The 12,250-nt window shown below is 44.3% G+C and overlaps 1 protein-coding gene across 2 annotated transcripts in view; it reads right to left on the bottom strand.

Moving 5' to 3' along the window:
- The window catches only part of oxr1a (oxidation resistance 1a), a 64,051-nt gene that overhangs the window by 36,709 nt on the left and 15,092 nt on the right, over window positions 1–12,250 (bottom strand). For both annotated transcript variants that reach the window (XM_062421931.1, XM_062421930.1), the window contains exon 2: window positions 8,407–8,489. In XM_062421931.1, the coding sequence (XP_062277915.1) occupies window positions 8,407–8,489 (83 nt within the window). The remainder of the gene's footprint in view (window positions 1–8,406; window positions 8,490–12,250) is intronic.

Here is a 12,250-nt window from a genome sequence, read left to right on the forward strand (position 1 = left end):
TGAACAAGGCAGAGCAGGCATTGTGGGTAAACTAAGCAGGGCCCGGACTGTTAAGCGTCTGTAAATCCAGATGTCTATTATATTTTTTTTCCTGTTACACACACAGATCTCCTCCTCAAAGTGGAGATGCACAATAACAGAAGCTTGCTGAGTTGATTAAACAGTCCGGCTTGATTAAATGTTAATTGATCATTTCCTAGAGGCAAATCAAATCATAGAGGTTGGTTCATATTAAAAGAAAATGCAATTTGATACTTTTAGGATTTTCACTGCTTGTTCATCAGGATAGATTTAATTAAAAGATTTAATCAAAGTTGAGATTATGTTGAATAAAGGTTGCACACAAACTTGGGCTTCAGGGGTTCATGGACCCGATGGGTTCACCACGGCTGTCAGGTTAGGAATATGAGGTCGTTCTTCAGAAGTGATATGAACCACTTAAGTGTGAGACATAACGCTAAACAGCTAAATATCTCAGTCTCTTTCCATTGACGCATCAGTTCCTCAGTTAATCATAGCAGCTCTACTATATTTTTACTGCTTGCTATTTCATTTGATTGTACTAATTTGAAGTGTGAAATATAAAAATTCATACAAATAAATGTGCAGTACTTTCTGATAACAAGCCCACAGTGCAATGCTGTGCATGTTGTAGATGCGACGAGTACTGATGTGCTACAGTGCACATGTGATTTATGCTGGCAACTTAACAAAATTCATTAAAATGTTGCATGCATAATGTGTAAAATGTCTAAATCGTGCAAATTTAGTTATTATGAGATGCACAAAAATGTTACTTTTAGTCAGAAAGTACTGTAGCTGCTACATTCACCGTATTGAATCTCAGTAGTCCTGTGAACTGTGATGTCAGCTGTTACACTAAATGTTCACCTGTGTCATGACTCCAGGTGAGCAGCTGTCTCTGGCTATGCTGTAGTCAATTTGATGGTTGCATCTATGAGACGGTCAAACCAAAAACAATATTGCACACTAATCCTCATCTCTGGTTACGAGAGTGGAAGCGCTGGGAGTCAACTGAATGGTTTCCAGATTCTACGTAGCTTGTCCCTTTCTTCCGGGTAGCTGACACTAGCTAGCAGCATTCTGCAGATATCGGGCTGATGTTTCTGTCAAGCAATACAAACAGCAGCAGATCAATTCGTTTCTGCCTGCTCTACTCCATGCCGTACTTAGATGAAGTAGTCAATAGCTCTCTGGGACAACAATATGATGTATCTGAATTTTGTAAGCAAGCAAAAAATCTATTAAAATCATAAATCAACCCCAAGCTTAATAAAAACCCCAAACATAAATAAATCGAGATTTTATTTTTCAGCCATTTTTCCCAAAATCTCAATTTACTGGCCACTACACTATAGGGTAAACTACTGAAGGTGTATTATACAGGGAGTAGAGATGAGTTAACATAGGAGTGAATTTGGACACTTTTGGCCAAAGTCTGCCATTGATAATTCAACGGTAATGCAACTGATTTCATTCCAGCTGCTGAGGACACTCGGTTGAGATAGAAATGACACAGAGTATCTGAGATGTCCAGGAGTCATGACAGCTGCAGATGAACAGAAACTATCAGTTTCAACTAGCGGAACAGAAACTAGAAAACTATCAGTTTCAACTCACTGTCATACAAACAAGGACTTGATAAACTCTGTCTTCTCTGTATGGCGTGGAAAGTTCAAGTCCAAAATCCTAAATACCAGCGTGAGACTCAAATACTGATGTTGGATTCATTTGGATATTAGCAAATTAAATGTAGTCCAAATTCAAAGCAGTTCAAGAAGAATAAAGAAGGCATGAGAAAGATGAGGTAATAGAGGTAATAGGTATGTCTCCTGTCTGATAAACTGTCAACTGTGACATTAACAGCTTATTATGACTGTATCGGGGGACCTACGTGATTTGTCATCTCGTCAGATCTGTGAAGGGTGTCGTATTGTCCGTTCAGACAACAGCGACAGTGTCACTCTGATAAATATCCCGTCTCCAAGAGGAAAGGAGGCGTCAGAGAGATCAGATCCATGGTGACAAAGTCTCTGTGACACTGCAATAACGTGCACAAACCCTCTTATTCGCCGTGTATTTACAACGTGACGATAAAAAAGCATTGTAGTACACCCCAGACGTTGTAACTCATCATCAAATCGCCCTGTACTGAACGCGGTTACAATCCCCCGGTTCAACATTTGTGTGATGTCCTTGGTGGTGCGGCTCGCATTTGAAGATTAAAAAAACCTTTGCGTCTTGTTTTATGGGACACGAAGAGCGTTTCTGTTCATTTGAGTTGGTAAGATCAAGAGTTAATGATCAACGGGGCTCCTACAGTGTCAGAGTCTTTCATCCGGGCGGCTTCAGCACAGAGCATTGATTCTCCCTAGGTGCTATTTGCTACAGTCTCATCCATGAACTATTTATTTTTAGCTTTAGAGCTCCTGTGCTGCTCGACACAAAGCCAACCTATAGGACACTCAGGTTCACATGACATTAATGGCTACTGAAGGATGGTTCATTTTTTATTCTGGAATACGAGATCACATATTTGGCTTATCAGATTAAAAGCACACTATAGAAGAAAGATTTGCTTCTTGCTCTAAAAACTAGATCTTTTTGAGTTCAACGTGACTTGTGACAGCTGTTGGCTCATGTATCAACTGGCTGCTCTGCTTGTATCAGGAGCTCAGCCAATCAATACGGGTAAAAATATCTCCTGTTCGATGAAGTAAACATGGGTAAAACCAGCTGGTGGGAAATGTGGCGTAATAAAAGCATGATTCAAGTTTACTTTAAAGCTTAATGGTTTTATATACATGGGCCTGTTATATTAGCAACGCAACAAGCTTCACATGTCACAGAAACATTCAGGCTCCATTAAAATGACACATGATGTACATCTGACTCCACCCAAGCTCTGAAATACAACCATTGATCGCACTGTAAAAGGAGCTATCTCTAACTCAATTAAGTGGCATAGGACAGGGGGACATGCAAATGTGACCCACTGATAAAGACCTGTTATTGACACATTGACAGCAGAACGAGGACGACAGGGAAAGAGGGACAGAGAGTATTCACAATCAGGATCATAGCCACTAATGACAGGTGGACCCTATCTTCTTATCCTCCAGATCAATAATACCCATTATTCATCCACAACTGGGGATGAATAATTAAGCTTCTTCCTGATGGGGTGACATTGTTCCTTCAAGGAGAAGAAGGGTAGAAGAAGAAGGCCACGGCAGCCATCTTGAGAGTGACTGACGTCTAGCTAATGGTCACCTTGTTGAACAGGAGAGGACGCACAGATTCAACAAGGTCAGCCGATTGGAGAGCCAGAGACTAATGGCTCCATTGCAAGAGTCTGCTGGCATCTTGGTAAGAACATTAAGTGTGGAGCATGAGGGCAAACCTGAGAGTGCCACTGCAACAGTCAACCATGGAAGGAAGATGCAATGTCAGACCTTTGGATTATTGGTTAGATTATCAAGCAGTGCTGAAAGGTAACCATTCGCAGGTCAAGCTGAGCCACATTTTTATTTAAGAGCTCAGATTCTCAATCAGAAAAGAGAAAACAGTAGAACCAATTATACAACTGGAGAGAGAGAAAAAGAAAAACAATTATCAACACAATGACTGGACTGTTTCGTCATCAAACTGGAAATAAAACTCCAATGTACGGTTTAATCACCCATAATGCCATATCTGAGCAGCATTGCTCCTCATTTTATAATGAAGGATGAAGCCCAGCTTTAGCATGACAGTTGCCATGGCGACTTTGTCGTTACTATCCTAATGGCATGTGTATTGTGTTCAACTGCACCCTTGCTGATCATTTATAGACCTAAATTTAGATCTCTCCATATAAGTCACATTTATTCTGTCCTTTTCGAGGGGACACAGAGCAAGTTTGCTGTCTCACTTTCAGGCTCTCGTGAATTGCCTCCCTCTGTGTGAGGCTCTGACCCCTGGCTTCACACACTGATCGACTTTCCACTGATTTACCAGCAGAAATATGGGGACCCAATGATACGCAAGACACAGCAAAGCAAAAAGAGATTGACCGTGACTTAAAAATGCCAAAGTTGGGGCTAATTTAACTGGTGATGTCACCCCGCTTATTAACACAATGTGATAGCATAAAAGTCATCTATTGCCTCGTCTCCAAAATAAAAAAGGAAAGATACCTTACACAATACTAAATCTATCCATAAAACACTGGCTTCATAAATGTATCTATCTAGCCTTTTCCAACAATCAGACATCTAACATGTACTTAAAGCATGTACAATAGTCTGAATAATGACGCTCTGACTTCTGTCACTGGTCAGCTGCTGACATCTTGGCCATGTCCTAGTCTGCTCCTCTATCTCTTCATGCCCTCCTCCATCGTCATCTACACACCTCTCCAGTCTCATCATTTCTTCATCATCCACCAACTTGTTCTCCCGCTCTCACACAGAGAGCTGTGAAGGAGCTGAAAACAGTGGGATCCCCCTCTCCTACCCAGTGGTGAATAATGCAATCAGAGTGACTGATTGTCAGGAGGGTGCAGAGTTAAGACTGCAATTGACGTGTGTGTGTCTACGCGTGTGTGTGTGTGTCCACGCGTGCACACAACTGGCACTTGGCGTATGACTCATCTAATGTCCGCAACTCTTCTAATGTGCCTGGTGAAAGCAACATTAGGATTATATTGTAGATCATATATGGTATGATGTGGCATTAAACATGATAAACAGTGTGTCCACACATTGTAAGGCCTGGACATCCAACCTCAATACTCAATAAACTTTCAAGTAGAGAAAACTGGAATCTTTTCCATTCCTAAACTTGTTTATTGGTTAAATTTGGATAATTATGAATTTAAAATAATATTTGTTGCCAATTTTAGGCTTTAGACTTGTATGGCTGCTTATGTTTAGGTAACATTTAACATCTGGCTTTTGTTGATAGATGTGGGTTTTATTAAATGAAAAAGGTTAAGATTTTACAGCCATGTTAGCGGCTCTGTGAGGCTATACTTAGGCTTGGAGCTGAACGCTAATGTCAACATGTTTTGTCATTGTGAGTATGCTAACATGCTCACAATGACAATGTCAACATGCTGGTGTTTAGTAGGTGTGTTTACCACCTTATTTTTGGAGTGTATATTGTATGTAGCTACGGCTTGTCTACAGTGACAGCTAAAGCTAGTTTACAGCGACGGCTAGCCTACAGCTACAGCTAGTCTACAGCTACGGCTAGCCTACAGCTACAGCTAGTCTACAGCTACAGCTAGCCTACAGCTTTGGTTCTCAAAGTTCTTCACATCAAGAACCTCTAAACTGACTCTCGGGGTTGTCCCTGGGTTCCCAATAGAATAAGCTTTTTGCTTTTATAACGTTTAATATAATATTTTTTAGTCTTGATCAAAGTGGCAAACGGACCAAGTGACCGTCATTGCCATCCTTGAACCATGCCGCAAGCATGGCTAAGAATGGAATAATAGTCAGTACTATATGTTATAAAATAATATGAATGCTGACAACTTCCTTCTTTCTTCTCTGAGTCTACTGTACAAACTGGAATCCAGACAGCCCTTCCCCTTAAAACGGCTCTCTAGTGCCACTACACAAAATGTAATGAGAGCTTTGCTGTGCCAGTTCTGCTGAGAGCACTGCAACAGACTCAAAGAGCGTGTGGGTAGGGAGGTCCGGGCCAAAAAAATACGAAGAATGACTCAACATTTAATGGATGATTCCAGTTCATTAAAATAAGGATATTATTGTTGTTTTTCCTACCGTTTCAATCAGTTATGATAAAACTGTACTCGCCAAACTGTACTAATTGCTGGGATCTCAGAAGTTGGAATTAGTCCATAAAAAAAAAAAAGACATAAGACAAGTTTTCACCTCTGCCTAAACTGTAACTTGCCTGATCACACCATGCCACCATGTTCCCAGATCAATTATACCTACCTTGAAGAGTGCAATGTTATCACAACTGAAACAATGGCCAAAGCCAAGAAAATAATACCCAGTCTGCCTGGAACCTCTGTGTCCATGCTGGGATAAAATTGCTGTGGCTGTAGATAAATACCTGTGGCCTGCACTTCCTTTCACAGAGATTCATTTTTGTTTGACTTTGACTGGCCGTCCTCTCAGACGGTGGTTTGGGAGGACGGCGCCTCCCCTGCGTGTATCACCTCTGCGCTGCTCTTTGCCTCTCTCCCGTCTGCATCTTTCTGTCTCCTCATCTATCTCCGATGTACCTAGAGACTTCAAACACTTTTTAATTGGACACAGGTCAGCCAATAGCTGGACTTGGCTGAATGGACTGGCGTTATCAGTGTCTAGGCAGATGGGTTGCAGCTGTTCAGGGGTTATTTCTCAATACGAAAAAGAGAGAGAAAAAAGGCTTGTGTGTGTGAGGTAGAAGGTAAGAGAGGGGAGAGGGAGGCGGGGGGGAGGAGGGGAGATGGTATTGATAAGGAGGCAAAAGAGGAAACCCTCCATTTTCCTGCGAGTGCCGGGCAATAGATTATAAACTTATCTGCTGGAGAGCGAAATGAGGAAACATTGCCGGCCGTCCCCTCGGCATGGGAGATGAGTTTAAGATAAAGCTGCTTCTCAATCACTGGGATGCTGTCCACCATGTGTCTCTCAGAGTGTGTGTGTTTGGGGAGGGGGGGGGTGTGCGCTGTGATGCACACACACACGTGCACGCACAGAGAGGCTCAGTCATTCCGTCTTAAACGCTCTTGCTGGCCCCCAAGCCTCCTTGTTATGTGCCGCTGCAGCATGTCAGGCTACAGGACACAATCATTGGCAGTGCTCGATACATCCATCACACTATCAGCAATCTAGCAGGGGGGAGGGAGGGGGGAGTAATAAGGAGGAAAGAGCGAGGGAGAGTGATGGCTGACAAGACCAGGATTGGTATGCTGTGTGCCTGCGATATAAAGCCCTTTTTTCTCTCACACAAACTTAACACACAATTTTTTTTAAAATTTACCAGCAGTGTTTCTCTCCACCTCCTGCTCATACGAAAGCCATGACACAGCGCTTTGCCTCTGTAAATATCCTGTAGAACAGCTTAGGTAAACAAGGGCCTTGTCAATCAGCAGGTGTGATGAGTGACGGGTCGGGGAGGAGGTGGAGGTGAAGGTGGAGGTGGTGTCAGTGTAGCTGAGGTGTTGGGATATGGGAGGAAGGGAGCTGATCACATGGGGAATCCTTCAGTATCTCCAAGAAACCTGGAGAAACGGCCAGAGAGACCCGGTGCCAAAGCGAAAATAAGGAGGAGCGGAGTGAAAATAGAAGAGGAGTTTGGAAGAAGAGACTGGAATGTCAGTGAGAGACCACAGACCCTGCTCTCCTCTCTTTCTTCGCCTCCTCTCCTCTCCTCTAAGCAGACAGGCAGACGGTCGGAGCTGAGCTACAGCAATCCCACTTCTCACTGTTGCCACGGAGAGAGAGAGAGAGAGAGGCGAGGAAAAGCAGCCTGACTGCAGCTGGATTTGAGGGTCATTTGAAGAACACAACCAGGCAAAACAGAAACGGGCTCCATTTTCAGTTAATGCCAGGGAACCAGAGCCTCTCTCTCCCTCTCCCTCTCTCTCTCCCTCTCTCTCTCTCTCACACCCCCCTCCCTCCCCTTCTCCTACACAACAGCTAAATCAATAGAAATGACAACGCAGTTGGAAGGTCATTCGCGAGCACAGCAAGCTCTGTGGTGGAATGCTTGCCGATACGTGGCAAAGGGAACTGATGGAAAAACAAATACACATCCCGCCGGTGCCTATCCTGCATATCCGTCCTGCTCCAGTCCTGCTGGAGAAACGTACGGAGCCGCTACAGTTTCTCCCTCCTTCCCTATACATCAACATGCAAAATGGAGCTGAGCGTTGTGCTGCTTTAAACAGAGGATACATTGTTTTCAAAGCTTTCTATCAGCTGTTACCCTGCAAACACACACACACACACACACACACACACACACACACACACACACACACACACACACACACACACACACACACACAAACACACACATAAACAAACACACACACACACACACATACACAGTCCTCTTTCTGTTTGACAGCTTGAGCATTAGGTGCACGTGTTACACTGGCAAAAATCCTGAAAATGCTTCACCCCCTCACTAATGAGCAACCGAAGCATGGTCAGACACGGTGCCTTCACAATACACAAACACAACCGCTACCGCTAGAAGATTACTGAGGCTAGTCGGAGCTACAGTAACCACCAGCACCACACACACGCACATATATACAGAGAGAAGCAGCAGCAGCAGCAGCAGCACAGGAGCAGAGAAGCGTCCTAAACACACAGCGACATTACACAGAGAGAGCGGAGTTTGCTCGTGTTGTTTGTTTTTTTTACTCACAGAATACTCGATGGTCCCTTTGGGTCTCTGGAACGACATGCGCCTCCCATCCTTCTTCTCTGGTGTCTTCTTCTGGCCGGTATCTGAAAGCAAGCGAGGCAAGGTACGCATTACATTCATGTTCCTCTCTCCCCAGCTTGTCACAAGCTGCCGTTTCCCAGCCCCGTGGGTAGACAGCTCATTCGTCAACAGTGAGTGGAGCCAGCCAGCCAGCCAGCGATGTGAGCTGTGAGCGCCGGACCACTTTCGCTCTCTCTCCCTCTCTCTCCCTCTCTCTCTCTCTCTCTCCCTCCCTCTCTCCCTCCCTCCCTCCCTCCCTCTCTCCCTCCCTCCCTCCCTCCCTCTCTCTCCTTCTCGCTCTGATTCTACCCTCCTTGCGCTCTCTCTCTCTCTCTCTCTCTCTCTCTCTCTCTCTCTCTCTCTCTCTCTCTCTCTCTCTCTCTCTCTCTCTCTCTCTCTCTCTCTCTCTCTCTCTCTCTCTCTCTCTCTCTCTCTCTCTCTCTCTCTCTCTCTCTCTCTCTCTCTCTCTCTCTCTCTCTCTGTTCTCCTTCTAGCCTACCACACGGAGCGATGACAGGCGCTGAGAGCAATTCACCTTGCCTTCCTTCCCCTGTTGCCTCTCACGGCAGACAGGGACCATGCTGACCTCCATCAGGGCGCCCGCTCTGGATGCGGACTGAGAGGAGGAGAGGAAAAGGATGGATACGGTTGGGGAAAAGGGGGGTTGAAATGTAAGGAGAAGGGAGAGTTGAGTGCTGCGTGCTGGTTGGGTAATGGGGGACAGCTGAAGAGAAAGATGGGGAAGAACGGTGAGGGTATGCACTGGAAGTGTTGGTATTAACTCCAGTTGGTGTTAGTCATTTTTGAAAGGAACATTCCCCAAAAAAAGAAAGATCCTGGAAGACACTGAGAGGAAGTGGCTGCAGGCAGAAGTAAGGCTCCAGGATGGGTGGTGGGATGAAGCAAGGCAGAAGATAGAGAAAAGGAGGAGGCCGCAGCTAGGGGGGTGGGGGGGTTTAGTTAGATTGAAAGGAATGTAATATGGAAGAGATGGGTGTGTATGTGGGTGCAAAGGGAAAGAGAAATAAAGGACAAATGGTGACAGAAGAGTGAAGACAGCTACAAGACTGGGAGTTGGAGATGAAGGCAAGAAGGTAGATGAGATACTGGGGCAAGAGATGAAAGATAGAAGAAGATAGGATGGGAGATGAAAGAAACTGGAAGGAGACTCTTGGGAGTGCAGACGATGTAGAAAAGGGGCTGACGTTGGTCTTTGACTCGGGGCAGAGGAGAAGAAGAAGCATGGGCATATAGGATTGAAGAACATTCTATATAATAAAAGCGTTGGGTGTGAAGGGCAAGAAAGGAGATCTTTATTCCTGACAGTTGATTGGAGGAGGTCACCACTTTGAGATTAATGTCAACCCAGTCAACACCTCCCTTAAATGTTTTTCTTTTGGTGGGTGTTGCACATGACTAATGAGTCCCTTTATTTGAGTCTCATCAGGCGTCTCAGATGGCTCACAAACATGAGTCATACACCAGTGTTGCTATTTTTGGGGCTCAACCTCACAGAAAGTGAGAGGGAGGAGGAAATCAGAGCTGCTTCAGGTGTAAATATCACACTGGCCAAGCTGATACTGTGGGCTCAGTTCATGATGCGTACGCCGAGGCTGAGAAAATGAATGGAGACAATACTGACACAGTCATACCAGATTCATCCATGGTTTTATAGTATTATAAAATAGATTAAACGTGTGCTCTACATGGCTTTAAGGCTGTGTTAATGTGAAATTTTAATATTAGGGCAGAGCTTACTAGATCTTTTGGTTTCTAATCCCATAATATAAAGTCGTGACTTCTTGTGACCCTTCATCATATGTTGAAAATGTCTTCAGCTATGACGTGTTTAACTGGAGATTGATTTTTCCTTGTAAGGTTGCTGATTAGATTGATGATTTTAAAAGGTCTGAAGATGCCTGAGGACACCGACATGTACATTATTTTAAGAAAAACAACAACAATTTAAAAAAACCTCGACCTAAAAAACATTAACTCATTCATTCATTCATTTTCTACACTTCTTATCCTCTAGAGCAGGCATGTCCAAACTGTTCTATAATGCTCATGTTTTTGTCCCAACCAATCAAGAACACACGATTCAACCAATCAGCTGTCTGAAGACTGAGATCAGTTTATTGAATGAGTCAAGCCTGGTATGCTGCTTGGTTGGAATAAAAACCTGAAGCCACATGAACCTTTATGGAATAGTTTGGACATGCCTGCTCTAGAGGGTTGCGGGGGAGATGGAGCCAATCCCAGCTGTCATTGGGTAAGAGGCGGGGTACAAAAATAACCATTCACACTCACATTCAAAACCTACGGGCAATTTAGAGTGACCAATTAACATAAACTACATGTTTTTGGTCTGTGGGAGGAATCGATCAATGTCAAATGGTCAAAAAACATCTGGATGTGTCCGATGATTTCTGGAACGTTCGGAAACCGACGACATTCACTCCCGCTTCACCAACAGGTGTCCAACAGGTGTTTAAGGGTCTGTTTAATCCCTCACACGAAACCTTTCATGCAAACAACCGAGAGCAACACTTTAAACACCTCGCAGGACAGATTGTCTAAAAGCTTGTTCCGATATTCATTGAACATCGAGGCGTTCTTTGGAAAAATGGGTGATATTTCATTTTCCAGTTGGGTTAGTGTATAAACATGTAGCTTCATGAAAACCTCGGGTAAGGAGTCGATTGAGTGAAAACACAATGGCTGCACACTCTGTGGGTGTGTGCCAAATCAATTATTCAAAATCCAAATGCAAACCTTGGAGAGGATGATTACTTTCAGTGAGGAGGGGGTGGGGGGGCACAAAACTGATCTCTGAATTGCGGATGACTGCGTTGCTATTTGGAGGCAACGTGTCATAAATGTGATTCCATGCTCTCCTGTTATGAAATCTAATCTGCAGTGTCTCTGTTTAATTGCCGGTCATGCCAGTGTGGCAGACTGAATGTAACCTGACTCGTTTAGTAAACAGCGGAGGTGTTGATCTGTTTTGTTAGCTGCGGAATTGCAGGGACGATAAAAGACCGGTGCCGTGTTTGTGGCTCGTCGAGTTTAAAACACAGCTGGAAATCCAGCGCAGGATGAGCACGATCAGGGGGTTAACACGTGACCTTGCACTCCCAAATAAAAACAGAATGAGAGGAAGGAAGAGGAGGATACAGTGATAGAGAGCCACAAAGACCAAGACAGACAGAGAGAGCCAACCAGAAGAACAGATATGTATTAGCAGCTGCAGGGGTGTTTGCACATGACGAGGCAGTGATTGGTCTAAAATTAAACCTCACCCATGGATGGCGGCACAAGAAATGGGCATTTTTATTCACACTCCAGACACACAGCGGAGCTGGACGCCGCGGCTCCTTCAAAAACAAAGGCTCAGGTTGCATCCTACTCCACGGGAAACCAGGAGCATCTGTTGTCTGTAAATAAGCCCGGCTTCTATACAACAAAAGCTATTTCCTAAGTCCACAAAACCAGCAGCCTGTTTGTTTCATGTCATCCATCCGCATTCAGTGATGTATCGGAGTTTTGATTTTCAGTCAAGCATGTTTTTACCGTCAATATCCAGACGGGTATTGTTTCAACTGTGATTTTTTTTCTTTTTTCTGTTGCGGTATGAAGTGTTTTTTAGTTCACTGTAACAGGAACATACAGCACATCATGCACTGAGACAGATAAAACATGCTCAAAATGGCAGAATCTGGAGCAGCGGGAGATGGAGAGACTGCACCGGAAAGGTGTGAAGAAATGGGCCTGTGGCCACTGC

Source organism: Scomber scombrus, chromosome 7 (assembly GCF_963691925.1).
Source record: "Scomber scombrus chromosome 7, fScoSco1.1, whole genome shotgun sequence".
NCBI classification, from domain to species: Eukaryota; Metazoa; Chordata; class Actinopteri; order Scombriformes; family Scombridae; genus Scomber; species Scomber scombrus.